This window comes from Sciurus carolinensis, chromosome 18 (genome assembly GCF_902686445.1).
Source record: "Sciurus carolinensis chromosome 18, mSciCar1.2, whole genome shotgun sequence".
Taxonomy (NCBI): Eukaryota; Metazoa; Chordata; class Mammalia; order Rodentia; family Sciuridae; genus Sciurus; species Sciurus carolinensis.
The window spans coordinates 6,616,510-6,638,307 of NC_062230.1; the positions used below are offsets into that span (position 1 = coordinate 6,616,510).

Consider the following 21,798-nt stretch of genomic DNA (forward strand, 5'->3'; position numbering starts at 1 on the left):
AGGAACACCGCCCAAGGCTGGGGACACGGAGTTCCAGCTGTGACTTTCTTGCTGGCAGGCATGGTGTGCGGGTGGGGCAAGTTTGAGTCAGGGTCAGAGTTGGGAAATTCAGCCTCTCTCACCGTCCAGTCTCCCGGAGGGGCTAACGCGGAGAAGCCCTGCCACTCGTCTGTGCACACTTCCGGGCCTCTACACACCCGCATAAGGACACCCTGCTCTCCTCGCCCTGGCATTCAGGGCGCCCTGACTCGGCCCCGCCCCATGCTTCAGGGCGCACCTGAATGTCTCCTCCCTTTTCCTCTAGCGCCCCCTTTCTTGTTCCCTCCTCTTTCAGCTCCACTAAAGCCCCTTCCCCAGTTCTGACCCTCTGAGCCCCGCTGCTTATATCAGGAGTCTCCCATAGGACAGCAGGACGAGGCCAGGCAAGCCCCAAGCCACGGTCCCTGAACGGAAGGAACCGCTTTCCCGAGGAAAGGGAGGTCAGCGCAGCAGAAAGGACAACAGGAGAGCCGGTTGCAGTCCCTAAAACAGGCTCTTTAATAACATTATGTCTTCACTGAAGAGCTTCGCTTTTCCCCCAGCACCGGGCTGGGGCCGGTGGGTGTGGCCGGGCCGCCGGCAGGCGTGGCCTGACCACCGGTGGGCGTGGCGGCCGTGCGCCGCGGGTTCTAATAGAAGGAGTACTGGTTCTCCACCGCGCGCGCACGTCCGGGCGCCGCGTCCGGGGTCTCATCGGTGGCGCTGGCCGCGGTCTCCAGCAGGCGCTCGGCGCTATTGCTGCGGCTGCGCGCGCTAAGCGGGACCTCGGCGGCGCGCGGGGGCGCGGGTACCGACGCGGCTGAGGACGACGAGGCAGACGAGGAAGAGGCGCCAGCCGCGTCTGAAGGCGAGGCAGGCGGGCAGGCGGCAGCAGCCAGGCTGGAGAAATAGTGCTGGCCGGCCGACTCGGTCCAGCAGGCGGAGGGCGCGGGCGCAGCGCTGGGCAACGGCCCGGGGTCTGCAGAGAGAGGTCCTGTGGCGTCAGTGGCCAGCCCCAGGCATCCGCGTCCCATCTGCCCCACCCTAGGCCATTCAGGCAGGTGTGCAGAGCTCCTGGCTGGACCGTGTGGCCCTGGAACACACGGGGCTCTGGGCCCGAGTTTAGGTGTCCACCTTTGATAAGTGGCCACGCACGCACACTGGCAGGGTGCCCCTCCTACACCCGGCTAGGGCTTCCTCCCCTCACCAGCTGTGTGCTGAGCCCCAGCCCATGCAGGGCTCTAGAGGACCTGCCCGTGCTGCCTGAGCACCCCTCCCCTTGCCAGGGGTCACTGCGACCTATTGTTGTGGGACGGCTTCCCTGTCATTTCTGATGCTCCCCCTCCCCCCATAGCTCACAATTGCTATGGCTCGGCTGGTCAGGGGCTAGCCATGCTGGGAGGACACCTGCCTGCTTGTCTTCTTGAGTGATCATACGGGCCAGGTAGTGGCATCTTACCAGGTGGGGGGCCCTGGGCCCGCACATAGCTGCGTAGGGTGATATCGGCTGAGCCCCCTGACTCCAGGGGAATGGGGTGGGTGTGGAAGTGGCGGAGCATGTCAAGCACGGACTGGAACCACAGGTGCTGTACATGGCACTGGCCATGGCCGTTCAGGGACAGGCGCAGATGCTGTGAACACAGGTAGGTTGTCAGTGGCAGTGTCCTGGGCTGGTCACCTGCTTGGCTAGTGCCTCTAGGGGTTGCTGGAGGACTAAGTCTCCATGAGACCATAGAGGACTGTGTCAGATGGCAGCACTTCTCACACCTGAGCCCAGTCTGGGGGTGGGGCCGCTCCTGTGGTGTGGGTGGGGGAGGGGAGCAACAGAGCTAGGTTGGGACTGAAGGGTTGTCTCCATGCGGAGAGCACCCACTCCGTGCCTGAGCCCTTGTCCTTCACACCTCCTCTCCCTCCCCAATCCCAGGAGGTAGGGACCACTGCCTCCATACTGGAGATGTGGAGACAGGAAGCGGAAGAGACTCGCCCACAGTCAGAGCTGGGAGCTCTTCCTCCTCTCAGGAGGTGAGGGGTGACAGTTTGTCCCCAGCTGTGCTGTAGTGGGAGCACATGGCTTGAGGAACAGGGTGGTTCCTCTGGGCCTCCAGGACCCCAGTGAAGCAGATCAGGTGAGAAGCCACAGGCTGGGGTCCCTCGAGGCAGACTACAGGCTTCTACCTTACTTTGTTCAACATGCATCCCATGGAGGAAGAAGAGTGGCTGTCCCTGGGTGGCAGGAGGAAGGTAACAGGTCTCCACCTGAAGTTATACTCATGGCTTAGCTGGCCTAGCAGCCTACATAAGGGAAAAAGAAGCCCCCGGGGTTGGGGACAGTGAGTTTTACCACTCAGCAGGACAAGAAGTGCCAGGAAGAGTGTGATGGCTTGGGGGCACTAATGGCAGCCCAGCCCAGAGTAGGGACTCAGCCCGAGAGGAGCAGCAGAGTGGGTCCCACCCCAGCCCCCTATCTGGGTAGGGCTCCAGGGCAGAGCAGGGCCCAGGGACAGGCGGAGGCAAGGCAGATGCATCTCCCTCTTCTGGAAGAACTTCCAGTCGTTTATTCTGAGGGGAAGCACTGCCTCTGGGGCAGTAGTGATCTTCCTTCTGTGTCAGCTGGGGGCTGGGGGCCCTGCCGTACCCACCACTAAGACCCAGTAGGTCAGCTCCACTCTGGAGTTGGCAGCCAGTCAGAGGGGAAGGGCAGATTCCAGGTTGCCTTCTCTCACCCTGTTTCCCCCTCCCAGCCCCTGGCTTGGGCGTGAGTAGGATCCAGGCCCGCCCAGGAGGAGCATGGCCAAGTAGTAAACCGGGAGCCTCCAGGGAGTGTTAAGCACTGGCTGTCAGAAGAACTGCTAAGGACGCTGCCTCAAGGAGGTGTCCCTGGGAAGGTGCAGACTCCTCTACAGTGGGGCCAGTGCTTGCAGGGAGAGAGACTCAGAAGTCACTGGAGGGCCAGCTGGGAGTCAGGGCAGGCTGGGCTTGCAGACAGCTGCAGACCTGGAGTCCTAGGGCACCCCCTCCTCCGCAGGGGCTGCTGGGAAATCCCGTCCTGGAAGGAGCCCGGGCTGGGTCGGCTTCCTTACCGGAAACATGGGCTGGGGTGGGGAGGGGCATCAAGGTTCCTGCCCACTCTGTGACTTTTCTTGTTGCATTTTTCTTGGCCCCGTATGTCATCAGGGTCCATGGTCCCCTTCCTGTCTGGCACACCTCTGCTCACTTTGGTCCCTAGCTGGGTCACCCTCCCCTTCCTGTTTCTGTCTCATCCCCCTGCACACCTCAGATCAGGGTCCCCTCTGCTCTGCTCTGCTCCCTAGACCTGTGCTGCCTTCTGCCCCACCCAGCACGCCTGCTCTCCAGAGACCACCTGTGTGTGCTTTCCTTCCTTGTCACTTGTCCGAGCACAGGTCAGGTCCAGGAGGGGTTGGTAAAGTGACCAGGGCAGGGAAGAGGGCCATCAGGGTGGGGCTCTGAGGGCCTCAGCTAACCCCAACCCTGCATCCAGGTGGCTCTGGGTGGACACCCTCAGGAGCCCTGCATGATGTGATCCCCAATGCATAGGTGCTGAAAGGACTTGCCAAATTGGTTCTCAGAAGGGCCTTGCCTTGGCGTGCTCGGTCACCAGCGAGGGGCTTCCCCAGGGGCAGGGGTGGGCCTGGCTGTGGACCAGGGCCACCTCGGCACCCTGGCCCAGGGCTGGTTGCTCCACTCCTGTGGCTTCCCAAGCACACTTGCCTTGGCTTTGCCCTGGAAGTTGAAAGTCAGCACGTATTCCCCGGGCCGAGTCTCACTTTGGCGGATCACGAAGAGGCCATGGTTGCGGGGTCCACCTGCCAGCACCAGCTGAGCCGCCTTGACCCGTGACAGCGTCCCGTGGAACCAGGGGTAGTCAGAGAGCTCCAGCTCTGGCTCAGCCTCGGGATCCTGCTCGGCTCCCTCCTCCCCTGGGAGTGACAGTGTGAGGGTGACAGAGAGGGCGGGGTACGTCATCAATGAGAGATGAGAGGCAACCTCTCTGTTTTGGTAAAATGCTGCTTGGCTAATTCTAGAGCGAGGCAGGGAACTGATCCCCCAGTAGTGATCAGCACAAGGTGAATGGGGACACCGAGGGTAGGGACTATCCAAGGGTCACTTGGGGAACAAATCAAGTCTCCGGTCCCCACCACAGTTCCAACCCCTTGCCTCCCATTCTATGAGCATCTCCTATGGAAACCAGGCCCAAGGGGAGGACCAGTTACCAACAAAAACCAGAAGCACTGCAGACCCGTGGGAAGAAATGGTGCCTAATCCTAACCCTAACCCTAACCCAACTCTAACCCTAACCCTTCTGCTGCAGGGTACCCAGATGTCCCACGACCAGGGCAGAGACCCAGGAGAGGGGGGACGCTGGCACCTGCATTATTGCTGTCACTGCCACTGCCGCCTGGGGACTCCAGGGTCTGCAGGAAGGTCTCCAGAGGGACGTGGAGCAGGGACTCTCCGACAGCATCTCGAGCCCGGCCGTGTGGGGCTGTCACCACGGCACCCACAGCTACCGCTGTGTCTTGGGGTCGGGGCGGGTCTGCAGCTGGGAGAGCGGCAGGTGAGAAGCATGTTCCTTTATCTGACACCCCCAGCTGCCATCCCTTCCACCCTGCACCCACAACTCAGGCCAGCTCTGTCCCTTCCTACCATCTGTCAGGAGCTCACAGCTGCAGGAGGCCACGCGGCTGGCCAGGCAGCCTCCCCGGGCACAGGACAGCTCGGTGTCTTCCTCACTGTCGCTGTGGAGTTGAGAAAGCACAGCTGTGTCCTGCCTGAGACCTGGGCTCCGCCCTGGTTGCTCATGCAGTGCCCCACAGTCACATGACCAGCCTCATCCTCAGCTGGCTCTGTGGCCACCATGTGCCTGACTAGAGGCCACCAAATGGGTACAGGGCTCCTGAGCCTGCATGCCCCCTGCCCCCTAATGACCGTGTGGTGGTGGGTGGGGCCTGAGCAGCTACCTCCCCCGACAGGGCCTTTGTCTGCCGTCTATAAAGTGAGGTATCTGGGGCCCTCCCAGCTCTAAAATTCTGCAAAGAGAGGCTCACCCTCACGGGTGGGGCGGGAAGGAATTGCAGAGCAGATGGCCGGCAGGGTAGCAGGGGAGGGATTACAACCACTTTGGGGATCAGGGCCTGGGAAGCGCTCAGGACTTTAATTGTGCCTCCTTAAATGAAGCTGTTAATTAGAAAGCAGCAGCCCCTCCCCCAGGGCCGGCTCACCCCATTAGCCAGAAGAGCCACTGCCAAATGCTCAGCCCCTTGGCCGGCCTGCCCCTCCCACTACTGGCCTTGGGATGACTTCTAGATGGTGGAGCCAGCTGCTCTCCCTGGACATGGCTGACCAGACTGCCCTCTGCTTGTTACTAGCCATGGCTCTCTACTGCCCTGACCTCCGAGCTTCCCGGGCTCTCCTGGAAATCTCCTGCACCAGCTACCCTGGAGGACTCAGCAGCGCCTACGAGTCCCAGGCTCTCGGTACACGTGGACACCTCCTGTGGGGTTGTTCTTTTTGCTTCTCTTCACCCCGTCTGCGGGTTCAGGCCTGCTCTTTAGTTAAGCACCTTTGCCAGCAGGCCTTCCCTGAGTGGGGCCAGGTGAGGGGCTTCTCCCAGCCCTTGGGGCTTATCAGAGCCCATCTCCTAGTGCTCTGAGGCCCCTGAGGTGAGGACAAGACACGGTCCAACTTCCTTCCAGGTCCCCAGGCCCTGGGCCTCCAGAGCAGGCCTCATAGAGCCTGTAGGGGGTTAGGGACAGGGGTTGGGGCATGGAGATCCTGGCCAGTACCAGCCTGGACAGGAAAATGGAGAGCGAACCCCCTTGAGGCGCTCAGCTCCTGCCCTGCCCTAGAGGCTGCTCCCTGCACAGTCCCCATCTGAGGGCCCCATCAGTACTCACCCAGGGTCCACGCAGCCCTGGATATCGGCCACCCAGGAGTGTTTCTGCAGGGAGTCAATGGTCTCCAGGATGTACTCGGCTCCGTTCTCCACCTGGGGAAGGGGGCGTCGGGTCCAGGTCAGAGGGTTGCGGACCCCAGGATGAATGCCCATGTGGCTCAAGGCGCCCTCCCCACCAGGCCTCCTGGGGGAGAGGAGCAGGGAGGACGGGGCGGGGCATCACCAGGCACCAGCCCAAACCCAGGCCCAGGTCCCAGGGGTGCAGCCTCTAGCCCCACGGACCTCATGTCCTCAGGCCCTGGAGCTACAGCTTCAAGGAGGCCATGCTGCCTGCGGGAGGATGGTGGCCCAGCATCCCCAGCACACTGAGTCCAGGGCTCCCCTGCTTTTGTGCCTGGAACTTCCCACCATGGCCGCACTCCCCAGACAAGTCACCCCAAGGTCCCTTGCTAGAGCTAGGTCTAGTGTGATCCTGCCTACTCCCCATCCGATCAGCTCCTTCCACCAGCCCTGGTTGGGAGGTGATGTAATGTCCCCATTTTATTTAATCAATTAATTTATTTTATTGCAGCAGTGGGGACTGAACCCAGGGCACACGACCACTGAGCCACGTCCCCAGCCCTTTTGATTTTTTATTTGAGACAGGGTCTCGCTAAGCTGCCCAGTTTGGCCTCAAACTTGTAATTCTCCTGTCTTAGCCTCCCAAGTTGCTGTAATTGCTGCCATGTGCCATCATGCCCGGCTTGTCCCCATTTTATAGATGAGATGACTAAGGTTCAGAGAGGCTGAATAACTTGCTTAAGTCACAGAGCAGTCTGTGGCAGTGCTGGGACCTTAACCCAAGTCTCTGGGGCGCCGAGGCCTCATGCTCTTGGCTTCTTGTCCTGTACCGCTGTAAAAATGCAGTGTTGAGTTGGGAGGGTCCACAGAGACCCCCTTTAATCTCTCTCTGAATATACAGGGAAAGGGAGTCCCATCGTGGGGCAGGCAAGTTCCTTTGCCTCAGGGCTTGTACAGGGGACACCCAGCAGACAGGATGCCAGGTGGGCAAGGGCGGGGTCCTCAGTCCCCAGTCTGGGGTGAGGCAGGGTCCAGGGTTGGCAGATGTTTGCCGGATGCATAAGTGAGTTCATGAGTAGACAAACAGGGATGGGTGGACACACAGACCCCACTGGAGCCAGAGAAGAGGGTGGGGGCTTCGTGTGGCTTTGAGTAGGTGGAGTCCCTCGGCATCCCTGGGGACTCTGCCTCCCAGACTCTCTCTGATCCTTCCAGGAGGCACAGGGACCACAGCCCTGGCAGCCCAGAGCCCTGTCCTCAGGAGACCAGCAGGCCACCCAGTGGTGTGGGGCCTGGGAAAAGGATGGGCTGCTCCCAGGCCCACCAGGGTGCCTCCTGCCCACCCGCGGCGCCTTTGTGCCCTCTGTGGGACCAGGCCGGTTCCCACACTCCAGTGCCCGCCAGGAACATTTGCATAACTGCTACAAGCCGGCCACCAGTTCCTGCCCGGGGGGTGCCTGTGCCCTGGCTCCGGCAAGGAAGGGAGGGGAGGAAGGGAAACTGCTGGGCTAGCCCGGACCCAGGAGGAAACGGGATGGGGTCCAGATGGCCCTGGTGCCCGGGCTCCCAGCCGGCCCAGATTCAGGTCCTAGCGAGGTGTGCGACCCCTGTCTTAGGGGCTCGCTCCCCCAGGCTGCCCTCCAGCTGCGCTGCCCAGGAGGGGAGTGGCCTGGGGCAGCCTGAGGAGCCTTGGGACCAGGGCGGGTCACCTCACCTTAAGCACAAACGTGTTATCCTTCTCGGGCATCTCCAAGGGCATGGTTGTGCGGACCTCGATGATGGCTGACAGGGGGATGCTGACCTTGGGCCTGGAGGCCTAGGAGACCAGAGCGAAGGTCAGTGAGAGGGCTGCCCCGGGCCTCCCGGCATTCTCTTTACCCTTCCCAGCCCTCAGGGATCAGAGCAGCCCCCAGAGTAGACTGCTGTGGCCACCCTGGCACAAAGTGTTCTGGCCCCCAGTTCACAGATGGGAGAGGCTACCAGGGCCCTCCTCCTATGGTCACGCAGCAGGTCAGGTGGGAGACGCCCACCTGCAGGTCTTGAGGGATGAGCGCCCGGGCTGCTCTCCACCCAGCACCTCGTCCAGATCTAGTTTTCCTTTCTAACCTTGACCCACAGCAAGAAATGCACTTGACATTGCAACCCAGTACACAGCTACACAGGTAAAAGTACCTGAAACAAATGTCTCACTCGACGATATTGCCCTTGTTGTGTGTGATGGAATGTGATATTTTCTATTCTGTTCTAGTTCATTAAAAAAAAAAAAAAAAAAAAAAAAAAAAAACAAGAAAGAAAAGCTGGCCTCCTGCTTCGGATGAGGCTTCCAGGACCCAGAATAGGGCTCTGGAGCCGGCAGGCCCTGGCCCCAGGGGGGTAGAGAGACTAGTATTCCCGTGCCACCGCAGGGTGATCCGAGGTGAGCTGGCAGGATTCCCCAGGAGGGTCTCCAACTGCCTGGCTCTGTGGGTTCTGTCCCACAGCTCCTGGCCATGGCCTTGGATCTGGGACTAGGGTTCCCGGCAGGGTTCGGGCTCTGGGACAGGGACTTTCTTAGGAGGAAAGGAAGGGCTACATATCCAGTGGGCAGTCAGACAGGAATTCCTGGCAGGCCTGGCCACCATCCAGCGGGTGCAGGGCTGGGCCTGGAGCAGTGACCGAGGGGCTTGGCTGAGCAGGGTGTCAGGCCATCAGAATAGCCAGCAGGGCTGGGGGTTCCCAGTGGTCGCGGGCTTGGCAGAGCAGACCGAGTTTGCAGGGAGGGTTCTTGCTGGCAGGAGGCACCGTGGTCCCTTAGGCGAGCATGTGAGGCCGGCTGAACTGGGACAGGTGTTCCTGCTACACCTTCTGTGCCCGCCTGTCTTTGGCTCCCCCAGCTCACACCCTGACCCCCTCTTGGGCAGCTCCAGTGTCCCTCCTGGGGCCCTAGGAGCTCACTCCATTAAAGTTTGCATGAAGGTTTCCTGGCGGCTCCCCCAATGGCAGAGGATAGCCCCATTGCTTCTGGGGTCCCTAAGTCTGACCTGGAAAGGGCTGAGGGGACCTGGGGCTGAGGAGGCCCTTCCTGCTGGGATGAGAGGGCTGGAAGCCAGAGACCCGCCTTGGGCTGGGACATCAAGGGCTGTGTGAGAGGGAGTCTAAGAGCCCAGGAAACAGGCCCTGCGCCCGCAGACCCCACACTCCTGACTGCCCCAAGGTGCAGCCAGTGCCAAGAGGCGAAGGGGGATCTGGACCCGGCAATGCAGAGGTGTCAGCAGAGGTGCTCTGGGTGACCCTTCACCCTGTGGCCTGTCCCCTGTGGCCAGACATATTTGGTCAACTCAACCTGAGCCCTTAGCATGTTCTGGGGTTTGGACGTAGTTTATTCCGCAAGGGGACCTCTGCTGGAGGCTGGGTCCCCAGCAAGCCAGTGGAGCCTTTAAGAATTGGGGCCTAGTAGAAGGTGGTAGGTCACGGGGGCACTGCCCTGGGAAGAGGTTAGTGTGGTTCTCAAGGGCCCCTGGAGCTGCCTCAGAAGTGATTACTCCGCACACTTGGCCTTCCTGGCACACGGCCATTTCCCTTTTTCCTCCTCTGCTGTGTTGTGACAAGCCGAGAAGAGCCTCAGCCGAGACCGGAAACATGGAGTTTCCTGATCTTGGACTTTCAGCCTCCAAAACTGAGATAATCTCTTGTCTTTATCTAATATCTAGCCTCAGGTATTTTATCATAGCAACAGAAAATGCATCCTGGTATGATCCACCCTTCCCCTGGGAGTACTCCCACCAAGCTGTGCACCAATATTTATGTGGAGATGAGGAACACAGATTATGGGGCAGGAACACACTGGCCTTCCTCAGTGGTTGGGGAGGTTGCCCTCAGGAACCTGTCTTCTGCCCGCGGTAAAGCCGGCAGGCTCTGCAGGGACCAATGCAGAGGGCACCAGCTGCTGCATCCCCTCCCCCAGGGTTGCAGACACAGCTATTTACAGATAGACAGCTGTGACTGCCACTCAGGATGGAGGGGTAAATTCTTGGGCCTCTGTCCCTGCCCTCTGGGTGACCCCGGGTGAGCCCCGCCTCTCACAGGGCCTTAGTGTCCCTGTCTGCCAAGGAGTAGAGCTGGGCTATGGCTATTATTTCTCTCAGGGACCCAAGGATGGGGGTCTGGGTAGGCAGAGGCCCTGTGAAGCCTGGAGAGTTCTGGGACTTGGGGACAAAGCCCTTCAGAGTGTATCTCTGGGTGTCACCTCTCTAGACCCCATGGCTCAGGTGCACCTGGACTGGGGAGCCCACACACCTGCACTTCCAGGAGGGCTGTGCCGAGTTCCCAGCAGACTGAGAGCCAAGGGGCTCAGGCAGGCGTTGGGGTGGCTGGGCACCTGGGTGGCTCCTGGGGGTGTCGTCAGCTGCTGGGCCTACTCGGCCTGCGTGCAAGGGGCCTCACCCCACCCCTTTCATTCCAGACCACCAGGGTGGCCAGGATAATCAGTCCACCTCTGCCAGCCCCTGGGGTAGGCCACACCCCTTTTCTGAGTATAATAAGTTTGTGTTTTCTTCTGTGGCCTGGGGACCAGGTGCCCACCTGGTTGGGATCCTGGGAGGACAGCTTATATGTGCCCATGGTGGGATCTCAGGACGTGGGTACTAGTGGGCAGTTACTGCCACTTTACTAACAAGGCAGGCTTGCCTTGGGGAAGACCCAGCTACTGCCAGTGTTCTGATGGCCAGTCCCCAAGAGGGGCAAGGGTCAGTGCACTCGGTGAGAGAGAGGCTAGTGATGGTCAGCAAGAAGCCTTGCTTCCCCTGGCTGGAGCCTGGCAGCCCAGAAGCAGGCCTCCTGGGGGGCCCTGTCCCAGCTGCTCTGTCACTGCCTGCCCTTATCCAGTGGCCTCCTCTCCGGCGGTGCCTGCCCTGGTGCTCAGTGAGGAAGGACAGGCAGTCAGCCAGGCTCCTTAGCACGGAGGGGCTGTTGCCCTTTCCTCTTTCCCAGAGGATAGCGAGGGGGGTTATCCTGGTGGCGGTGATGGGCCAGCATCCCGGGCTCCTGACACCAGACTCCATCCTGTCAATCAGATTAGGCGACTGGGTCCCCAGAGCCAGCTGCTGTCTGAGCTGCTGCCATTTGCTCCCTCCATCCAGGTACAGGGAGAAGCTCACCTTGGGCGGCACGAAGAACTCCAGGCGGAAGCGCTCCCCAGCCACCGCCCTGCGCAGGAGCAGGCGGCACTTCTGCCACTGCGCAGCTCCCCCAGGGCCAGTGGCCGCATCGTCCGCCACCATGAAGCGCAGTGCACCTTCACGCTGGATGTCCACTAACTCCACCTTGGCCGCCAGAGTCCGCGATAGCCGCAGGCGCCGTGTCCACTTGTCGCGCGACTCGGCTGGAGGCTCAGCAGCCCGCGGGGTGGCACCAGCGTCAGGCTCCGGCGAGGCGCGCCGGTGCCACATGTCTCGCACACCGTCCACCACGCACAGGCTCATGTTGCGCAGGGAGAAGCCCTTGCGGACGCGGGCCTTGGCCGCCACGTGCGATGACACGTCCTCTGAGCTCCGCGAGTGGCCGTAAGCCGCCGCCTTGAGCGCTGAGGTCCCCACGGGCTCGGGCTCCATGGCGTCGGCGCGCTCCGCGGTCCCCCGCGACGCGGGCCCTGCCACCAGCACACGGCGCACCTCCTCGCTGAAGACGTCCAGGAAGTTGGCGGTGAAGTGGCGGGAAAAGGAGGTCCCGGCGTCGGGCGTGTCGTAGGCCGGGTTGTCCCGCAGGAAACGGCAAAACTTGTGCGCGAAGTCCACGGCTGCCACCTGCGCGTGCAGCTCGCAGAACTGCCGCCAGTCCGGGACAGGGACTGGGTTAGCAGCGGCTGCAGCGGAGGCGGTGCCGGGGTCGGCGCCGTTCATGGCTCCCGTCCCATCGCGGTACCCTGCAGCTGCGGAGGGGGGAAGAGCACCAGTGACCTTCCGACCTCGGACTGGCGGGCTCACCTGTCACCTCCTTCGGGCAGCCGGGCTCCCCAAGGCAGTGGAGGTGCCTCATCCATGTGTGCGCCGCGGGGCGCAGCTTGCAGCTGCCGGAGCAGCAGGGAGCTGAAGAAAAAGCAGGACAACATGGTGTCCTCAGGAAGGGAGCCCCCACGTTCCTACCTTCCCATACTGCAGCTCAGGGAACCCCAGGGTCATTCACCTGTCCCAGCGATCCCGACCTCAGCCGGCTACAGTCTGCTCTCCACCCAGGAGCCCAGTCACCATTTCTAACACACAAGACGCCTCAGGTCCCTCTGTCTTCCAAATCCCACCAGGGCTGGGAGCAGAAGTCCAGGTCCTAGCCCAGCTCCCAATGCCTGGCGGGGACGTCCCTTTCTGGGCCTGCCTCCTTGCTGTTCTGGAGGCCGCCTGCTGGGCTCCACCTCAGGGCCTTGGCTGTGCCTGCAGTTCCCCCCACATCCTTTGGGGGTTTGCTTAAATATCATTTTGTCCCACCGCCTGGCCGGGCCTCGCTATTGAGAATAATCGATGCTCCCCGCAACCTTCGCCTGCTTCAAGTCTCCACCATGTGAATGGTCACCTGTCTGGTTGTGTGTCCTCCTCTGCCTTCTTCCCCCTGGGAAGGCTGGTTCCACAAGGCGGGGACAGTGACAGTTCTGCAAGTCTACGTGTCCCCAGTACTGGGCATATGGCAGGTGCTCAGTAAACACTGATGGATTGAATGAACAAATGGATGTGTCCAGCACTCCAAGTGGTGTCCCAGCTGTCACCACCTAAGCCCTCACACCGGGCCTGAGGACTTGTCAGTGACAAGACAGGTCTAGGATTCTTACCCAGCTCTTCATGAGTCTGGGACTTGGGGTCACCTCCCTGTATGGACAGAGTAGGGGCCACTTTGCGCCAACATTGAAGGGCCTGCTCCTCGGGCTTCTTCCCTCCAGAACTCCCAGCCAAGCTCCACCCTCTGGAGGGATTCCCAGCCCGGGAATCCCAGCAGCGGTCCTCCCCTTCCTTATTGCCGGGCAATGCCATCCTTCGCCATGGCTAAACTACACAGCTTGCGTCAGTCAGTCACTTGGGAGACTTGCCTCCTCGTCCCCCTAAGTGGCCATTGCCCCCCGGAGGACAGGCCCAGGTGCACATCCTCATCCCCCTCCAGGCCAGGGTGGAAATCACCAAAGGAAAATAAGTGAGGAGCTGAGGCTCTGCCCTGAGGACCTCCTGCCTGAGGGACCAGCCCACTGTTGGGAAGAAGGGACTGTCCGCCTAAGGAGCCAATAAGGAGGGTTGTGCCCTCACCTGCCCTCCCAGGATCCCCGCAGTTCCCGGCACGCCCTCCCTTGCAGCTCTGGGGAACACCTCCTCAGGCCTCCAGTGGGATCCAAGCCCTGTAATTAAATGCCAGGTAAGAATAGCTGCCCTACTTCCAGAGACCATCTGCGGGGCCTTGTGCTGAGGGCACTTGGGAATTCCCTCTCTCCTTGGGACAGCCTCGTCCTTCAGTCTGTGGTCACAAGCCACAGGACCCACCCAGGGAGGAAGTACTGAAGACAGGTTTCCAAACTGGCAGGGAGAATCTTGCTTGGTACTGGGGGGAGGGAGAAAGGGAAGGTTTGGGCTTCCTGTCTGCAGTCTAAGCAAAGATTGCCACGGGACTTACCAGGGCTTTAGAGTTGGAGGTGGGGGTTCCAAATCCATGGAATGTGGGGGTCAGTGCTCAGTTCTGACCTGTTCCTGCCCTGCTGCTCTTCCTTTCCTCACTGGAAAACTCCCACTCACCCTTCTAGAAGGAATTCAGGGGCTTCTTCCTCCAGGAAGCCCTCCCTACCTCCCCTACCCGGGCTGGCACCATGTCTACTGAGGGGCACAGCCTCCTCCTGTGTGTCCCTCCAGCAAGTTCTGGTTGTAGGGCGCTCCCCCCGTCTGTCTCCACTCCTGGCACGAGCACTCCTGCAGGGCAGAAGACAGGCCTGCCATACCCCAGACTCCTGGCTCTTGCCTCTTCTCCTTAGGGTGGAGGCAGGAATACAGCTGCCATCACAGCCTGCATGGCCTCCAGGGAAGGTGGAGAGCCCAGATTCTCAGGGACAGTTCCTTGGGGGGTGGGCTGCAGCTAAACCCACCAGGCCCTGTCCCCCAGGGCTCCAAGCCCATCCCCATATCCAGCAGGCCAGTGCCCCCACAGTGGCCATCTCCCCTCCCCTCACTCCCCCATAACTGGGACCACCACAGGAGTCTGGGGTATGGCAGGCCTGTCTTCTGCCCTGCAGGAGTGCTCGTGCCAGGGGTGGAGACAGACGGGGGGAGCGCCCTACAACCAGAACTTGCTGGAGGGACACACAGGAGGAGGCTGTGCCCCTCAGTAGTTGGGATACGGAACAGGGCAGCCCAGGAAGGCCAGGTGTAAGTATGCCCTGGACAGGGCAGGTGGGGCAGGCAGCAGGTCATCCATTTTTCCCAGTCCCTCACACTCTTCCGGCTAGCTGGGAGAAGGGTTGGAGTCCGGGGACAGGGCGCTGGGCAGGCTCTCTCAGGTGGGTGCAGCTAGCCTCCCAGGAGGTTGCGGTGGAACTTGAAGAGGACTCTGCCAAGGCTCTGGCCAGGGTGGTCAGGTCTGATGCCTGAGCTGAAGGGAAGGCCCTAGGAGGTCGGGGCTGCCTGACCTCCCAACACTGCTGGCTGGCCAGGAGCCTAACGGCCCAGCTGCCCTCTGTGTCCATGGGGGCTACACAGAAGCAGCAAGGGTCAGGTAGTCGGAGGTAAAAGCCTCAAGCGGCAGGATCAGCAAGGAGCACCACACCAGTTACAGATGGAGAACCTGAGGTCCAGACGTGGAGGAGACAAGACTGCAGGCTGCAGTCCACAGGTAAGAGGATCTGGCTATGCCAGGGTAAGTGTGTGCTGTCCCCAACTGCCCTTGGGGCCAGAGTTGGGGAGGATGCCAAGCAGCAGACCCCACTGCTCCCTGAGAAAGGCAGACCCACCCCCTATCTCAGAGCTTGCTTTCCTCAAATGCAAACGGGGGGCTCCCCCTTTCCCAGAAGGGCAGCAGGAGAAGTAGACTCTGCAATGTTCCAATAAAGTGCAGGCTTGGGCAGGACAGGTGGGCTCCCCTGACCTCTGTGTAGGACCCGAAAGTGTTTCCATCCCACTCAGGGGACCAGCCAGTGTGACATTCAAACAATCGTTGTGTGGGTGACTGTGGAAACAGATGTGGGGAAGGGAGAATAGAAGGGGGAGGAGAAGCCAGAGGTACCAGAAGCAGGATGGACCCTTGTTCCCACACTTAGGCTGGCCTGGACGGTTTGTGAATTGGATTCAGCAGGTCTCGGGCTCCCTGGGCCTGGGCCCTGGGGATCCTGCCTGTGTTCTCCTGCCCAGGTAGCCTTCCCCCAGTTCCCCAATCCTTCCGGCCTTCAGACTGTGCAAATTCTCTCTTCTTCCAGGAAGCCACCCTGCACTGGCTCTCCAAAACCAAGCTTCCATCAGCCCTGTGGCCCTCAGCCCTCTGGTTTCTGTGGTTAGATCCCAGCCTTCCTCCTCTCCCCTGGAGTCAGAAAAGGCCTGCTGAGCTGGTGCTAGGAGATCAGGCTCTCTGGGCCAGACCCAGTGTTTCCCAGGGCCTCGGCTTCCCCTGGTAAACAGGGTGCAGCGGTGGCAGGGGCTCCTGATTCTGATGCAGAGACCATGGCCCTTGGACATTGAACACTGGGGTCCAGCTGTCACTGAGCTGCAGCCAGGAGCCGGCTGGGGTTCCCTCCCACCTTCAGCTTCCTCCCTGAGGGATGGGACTGGAGACAAAGGAAGTGGTCCTGCTCCAGGATCGGGTGCTGGCCCCCAGGGCGCATGGGCAGTAGACCACCCTCCTCAGTCCATCGCCCCGGGTTTTTCCTAGGCTTGGCGGGGCTGTCTGGTTGCTTCCCCGGAAGAACGTTTTTGTTGTAGTTGTCCCCATCTTGGTAGGAGGGAGCTTCCAAGGGGCGGGGTAGGGAAACCTGATCCAGTCCCTTTCCAAGGCCTCTCCTAATCCCACGGCTAGGAACCCAGACCAAGACCCCCAGCCCAAGCAGGGTTAGATACCCGGCTGCCGCACAGGCTCGGCCGGGGGGAGGGGGCGGCCGGCTTTGCGCCGGTAAAAATAGCGCCGACATTTGGAAAAGGGGGGAAAAAAACCGGCCTTCAGCCCCCGCCGGCGCCCAGTTCCGGACCCCAAGGCCGGGTCATTCCTTAAAATATTGATGAGCCAGCGAGGCCGCCCCCGCTAATGAGCCAACGACCAATGGATCCAGCGCGCAGTGGGTGGTGGCCTGGGGGCGGGGAGAGGCAGAAGCCCCGCCCACAGCCCGCAGGGGCTCGGATTTCTGCGCGCACCCGGAGTGCAGCGGCCTCGCACCGCAGGTTACTGTGCTCCAGGAGAGGAAGGAGGGTCCACCACCCGCAGCATGAACTGGCTGCCCCACACAGGCAGGCTGGCTGCCCAGCAGCCAGGCAGCGGGCAACATGCTCACTCCAAGATCGGCCCTTCCTTCTGCACCCTCACTCCACTCCATTCTTGGAGGGACACCCAGACCACCAAGTGTGTGAAGGGGAAGGTGGTCACAACTAAGGTCCTCTGTTCTAGGCCGGCAGCGCCACCCTCCAACGAACCGTTTACTCTCGGGAAACAGGCCTCCGCTGGAGGCCCCGGACACACCAAGGGGAGGCAAAGCCCCTCGTCTGTCTTCCTCCACCATCCTTTGGAAAGTTGGTCCCCACCAAGCCTACTCATGCCTTTCCTAAGGGCTGGCCTGGTCTGACCCACTGGTCAGCACTTGACAATAAGACTGCTATGTCTCTGGTTGTCCCCAGGCCTCTGCCCAATGGTTCCTTCCACCGGTGCCCCAGCTCTCTCCGTGGGTAACCCTGCCTATGCAAAACCCAGATGACCATCCCTCCAGCCTGGAGTGACTTCCACCAGCTGTCGGTTGCTTGGGTGCTGGTTCTTGAGGCCAACTCACCCCTCACCTTCCCAGAAACTGTGCCCAAGGCAAGCTGTGACCAGGGCCTCCTGCCAGAGGGAGGATACAACTGGAATTCCCCAATACTTCCCACCCAGAAAAGGTGCTCACCGCATGTCCCTGGCAGAGGGCAGAAGTGGGCATGATTTCTGGTCTTTTTTTGCGGGGCTGGGGATCGAACTCAGGGCTTTGTGTTTGCGAGGCAAGCACTCTACAGACTGAGCTATCTCCCCAGCCCGATTTCTGGTCTTAACACCCTTGAACCTGCTGGGACCTACTGCAGAGTGGATGCAGGTCATTCTGACTGGTGTCAGGGACAGGTGTGGATTAAGAGTCCTTGGGACCCTGCCTCTGTATGGGTGAGTGGCAGGGGGCCCTGGGTGGTCTTGGCTTTCTCAAGTGTCAGATTCCATAGTTGAACTTGACAGGTGGGATGGAGCTTCCTGGCATGACCTGCTTGGGGGAGCATTGCTGGGAGGCAGCTTTGAGAACAGTCCAGAACACCACCGTGCTTCTCACGCAACCCATTCGGGATGGGGCGCCCTTCTGCAGAGTGCTCTTGCCTTTCCTGAGTCTCTCGGCCTTGACAAGCCCTGCTGGCTCTGGAGCCCACAGACCCTCAGTGTCGGGATGGGGGGCCTGGCTGCTCCCCATGGCAGGGGGCCCCACTGCCTGGGCATCTCCCTGTCAGCCTCTGTTCATTTGACACCTTGGGACAGTGGAGAGGTTAAAAGCCCTGAGATCTGGAGCCAGACCATCTTGGTTTGAATCCCAGCTCCCCTGCTTCCTAGCTGTGGGATCCCTTGGCCTCCTGGGCCTCAGTTTCTCCATCCGTTAAGATGGAGAGTCAGAGCAGCACCAACCTCACAGGCCTGCCATGAGGACTGAGTAAGTAATTTGTTTAAAAGTCAAAGTTCTTCTGCTTCTACTTCTTAAATATCCTGGGTTCATTCTCTTTTCCACCACTCTGTGCAGACAGCTGCAGAGGCTTCTTCCCTGGTCTCCCCACTTCCTACGGCCCCCATTCCCACAAATACAGGCTCCACGGTGTGGCTGAGGTCAGCTTTGAGGAACCCATTTCTAAGCCAGGCGTGGTGGTGCACATCCCAGGACTCAGGAGGCTGGGGTCAGAGGATCACAAGGCAGCTGAGGCAGCCTGGGCATCTTAGTGAGACTGTCCCAAAATTAAAACAATAAAAAGGGCTGGGGTTGTGGCTCAGTGGTACAGCACCCCAGGGTTCAAACCTCAGTACCAAAAAGAAATAGAGAAAAGGAAAAACAAGATCCCACATTTAAGGGGGCCATGCCCCCATTTCAAATCTGATTCCACTCACATCTTCTCTATAAGAAAAAGGATTACCCCTTTGTACAGATGAAGAAAGGGGGTTCTGGCCAGGGAGGTGACTAGCCCCTCATTCACTGGGGTTTTGCTGGGCTCCCACCATGTGCCAAGTACCATGGAAGTGGGTCCAGGGTTGCAGAATGGGCAAAAGGGGCATTTGGAGTCAAGTTTCAGAACTGTCCCTTCCCGGAGTACACACTGCACCCAGCAGGGACCTGTTCCTGGGGAGTCCCCCTGCCCACTACCTGAAGGCACAGTGGCAGGACCCAGTTCCCACACTGGGGAGAACTCTTAGGCTGAGGGGCAAGAGAATCCACAGTGGAGACTTGATCAGGTCAGTGAGCAGAAATGGGGGCCAGGGGTCTCAAGAGGTAGGCCATCTTCCTTCAGGAGCACCCAGTGCTGGACAGTTCCTCTACAGGCTCTGAATGTGGATAGCAGGCTGGGCTGGCTCCAGCTGCACTTGCCCTACTCTCTCCCACTCCATTCTGCCTTCCTTGGGTTGCAGAGAGGCCCCCTCTTTAGCTTTGGCTTGAGACGTTCCATCTCTCCCAGTGTTATGTACCCCACTTGGGCCCCAGCCCAGTTCCCCATATCTTCAGGATGACTCGCTCCTTGCCACTCAGCCCACCAATCTGCCCTCTGACTTTTTCATGATCAGCATACCTGTGACTCCCAACTGAAACCTCCGTGGCTCCCTCAGTCCTGAGCAGCCTGGAGCTCTGGGCACTTCAGGTGCTGATTAAGGTTCCCAGGGCTTGCCCTGAGCTCCTCAGCTCCCAGTCTGGCTGAACTTCAAACTCACCACATCCACGTTCTGCTCACTCTCTTCCTCCAACTCTGCTTGTCCTCTGCTCAGGTCCCAGCACGGGGCCTGGCTCACTCCGACCACTGCCTCAGTAGCTGGCAGGCCCCTTTATCCTGTTCTTCCTCCAACTTGCCCCTCCATGACATCACATGGCTGGTGACCTGTTTCCTTCAACATACCGTGGGCCCCCAGGTGCTGTGGCACTTGTCCCCCGCGTGGCCCTGTTCCAGAGGGCGCGGAGGATCTGGGGAATGGAGCCCAACCCTGCTTTACCCTGAGGAGCCAGATGACGGTGCGTTCCCACAGAGGATGATCTGCCTCCTGCTGCCCAGACAGGTGTGGGCTGTGACCTCATGTTAAGGTCACACCTGCTATCCCCTCCGACAGCCCAGCCATAAAAACAGACCCAACCAAGGGAGCAGGGAGAAACCTCCCCAGGCCCAGGAGTTCTGGCCACCCCTCTGGGCCGTGAGGATCAGGAGGGGAGGCGGGACCACAGCCAGCAGGCCCGCAGCTGCTAACCCCCAGGCCCTCCAACGCAGGCTGGGTGGGCTGTGTAGGAAATTACCAGTCTCTTGTCAGAGAAAGTGGCGGGGAGGTCTGGTCTGTGGGCTGAGGAACTCTGGGCAAGTTCCGCCTCCCTTAAATTTGTTCCCTCCTCTGTAAGATGAGGATGATAACAGTTCCAAAGCCACAGGGCTGTGACAATGACATAAGAAACAGCACTGAGGCCCTTATCCTGACATGAGTCAGCTCGAAACCAGAAGCTCAGCCCTGGGAGACCCAGGCTCCATCTGGGTGGACATCCCCATCTGACATCCTCAAAGGAACTAACCCTGAAGTGTGAGCTCTAGCGTCCTCAGAGGCTCACACTAAGTAGGAAAGGGGGGTCTGGAAACCGTGGTGGATATTTTGCAGTGAGGGTAGGGAAAGCATGGGCGCCAGCCCTCCATTAACTGGACCTGCTGGACCAGGTGGGTGGCGGCAGCAGCTCTTGCCTGTGGTCACTCACGCCCCAGGGTGGTGGCTCTGGAAAGCCAGGGGCGAGACCTCTAGGGAAAAAGAGTAGAAAGAAGCACCAGGTGGGAACGTCTACCTAAGTCCCAGTAAACCCTGACTCCAGCTAGCCTAGGGGGATTGCTGCAGACCTCATCCAAAGTTCTATGTCACTCCCCCAACCAGTGGCTTCCGGATGGGGAGGGAGGCCAGGGGGATGCCATGTGTTGCCTCAAGCCCAGGAGGGAAGAACAGGAGGGCTTCAGATCACCCCTGCAGCAGCAGAAGCCTGACCTCCCAGAGGGGCAGGTCACCAGTGTTGGAGGGAGGCAAGCCATCACCACCCATTAGGAGGCTGGAAGAACCATCCTCACTTTGCAGGGTATATAATGTTGGCTCAGGGCACAGGTACAGGTAGGGTTCAACCCAGGTCCAATCCTCTCCCTATACGACTCCTGTGAACGTACTAGGATGGAGCTTATTCATGTTCGTGGTCACTCCTGAGGCTGTCTAGCCTGCCCTGCGTGGCTCCTTGGAGGCCCCGGTCACTGCGGACTCCTCTCCCTGAAGACCCGACTTTGGGGGCTGCTGAGGGCCGGGGTGGGTCACTGTCTCCTCCTGGCCTCGGCAGCTGCTCTAGTCAGATTGTGGTTCCCGCTGCCCGCAGGTTCCTCAATGGTCGAGGCCGAAGGGCCTGAATGGAGGGCACGAACCCGCCCCTTCTTAAAGGCACAGGACTCCGGGGCACTCTCGGCAACCTCCCCACTCACGGGGGCTGCCCGGGAGCTCTACGGTGGGCGGGTCTGGGATGGTGGGAAAGAGGGACTGAGCCGAAGGGAGGGCGTGCCAGCCTGGGACTGTGGCCTACATGGGCTCCCTCCCTACTGCAGCTCGTGGCCCTCGAGCTCTTTCTGGGTTGACCCACCCCTTCCTCCCACCCTGGGAAAGAGGCCTGAGCGTCCCCTCCCCACTTTCAGGGACCCCGCCTCCAGGGGACCAGCTGCGCTCACTCCACGGCCCAACCTGGGTCAGAGAAGGGGGCGAGGGCGCAGCTGCTCCGGAGGCGGTTCGACCCTTCTCGCCACTCCCCGCCCGGCCCCGGGAGGGGGTCTGGGAGCCGATCCCAGCGGGGGCGCATCCCTCCCTCGCGCGTCCTCCTCCCTCCCACCCGCGCACACAAAGACGACACGCTCGGAGCAGGGCGCGTGCGGCCGCGCTTCCCGGGGCAGCGGTGCGCACACACACGCACGCCCTCAGGGACTGCCGAGGGCCGGGGGTGAGGGACCAGGGGACCGGGAGCTGAGGACAAGCAGGCCTTACCTACAAGCGTGCAGCTGGGGCCGCGCGGGCCGGGGCGCCGGCGGAGCGCCTCCCCGACTGCGGCCGGGCTCCCGGGGCCCGGCGGCTCATGGTCCACGGCGGGCTTGGCTCCCTCCGGGCGGGAGCCGGCGGCGGCGGCTCCTCCCTCCCTGGTTCACAGCCTCGAAGGCTCGTGCGCTCCTCGAGGTCCCGGCGCGGCCCCCACGCAGCTCTCCGGGCTGCCGAGCCCCGCGCGCTCCGAGCTCAGCCTCGCGCGGCGCGCACCCCGCCCGCTCCTTGTCGTGCCCCCCGCCCCCGCGGCGCGCGCCTCTGGGCCCCGCCCCCGCCACGAGCCCCGCCCCCTCCCGCCTCGCGCCGCGCAGGCCCCGCCCCGCCGCGCCCCC

The 21,798-nt window shown here is 61.0% G+C and overlaps 1 protein-coding gene across 4 annotated transcripts; it reads right to left on the reverse strand.

Moving 5' to 3' along the window:
* Positions 1 to 520: 520 nt before the first annotated feature.
* Positions 521 to 21,658, reverse strand: Sh2b2 (SH2B adaptor protein 2). Of its 4 annotated transcripts, none has more exons than XM_047533881.1 (10): positions 21,416 to 21,658; positions 13,252 to 13,340; positions 11,128 to 11,897; positions 7,707 to 7,808; positions 5,934 to 6,025; positions 4,684 to 4,775; positions 4,406 to 4,579; positions 3,748 to 3,956; positions 1,478 to 1,649; positions 521 to 997 (listed from the first exon to the last, which is right to left on the reverse strand). In XM_047533881.1, exons 3-10 carry the CDS (start codon positions 11,866 to 11,868, stop codon positions 669 to 671), a joined length of 1,911 nt encoding a protein of 636 aa, XP_047389837.1. In that variant the 5' UTR covers positions 11,869 to 11,897; positions 13,252 to 13,340; positions 21,416 to 21,658; the 3' UTR covers positions 521 to 668. The 4 variants fall into 4 exon arrangements, with proteins under 4 accessions (XP_047389837.1, XP_047389835.1, XP_047389836.1 ...); XM_047533879.1 differs by having other exon boundaries at positions 11,128 to 12,054; XM_047533880.1 differs by lacking the exon at positions 13,252 to 13,340.
* Between the last annotated feature and the right edge of the window lie 140 nt (positions 21,659 to 21,798).

Bases quoted from the DNA above. Each gene is read 5' to 3' on its own strand.
- Sh2b2 (XM_047533880.1), bottom strand. From the start codon at position 11,868: ATGAACGGCGCCGACCCCGGCACCGCCTCCGCTGCAGCCGCTGCTAAC. The intron at 6,026-7,706 runs GTGAGGTGACCC...CCCCTTCCCCAG, and splicing joins ATAACACGTTTGTGCTTAAG to GTGGAGAACGGAGCCGAGTA. The intron at 998-1,477 runs GTAAGATGCCAC...CTCTCTCTGCAG, and splicing joins GGCCCAGGGCCCCCCACCTG to ACCCCGGGCCGTTGCCCAGC.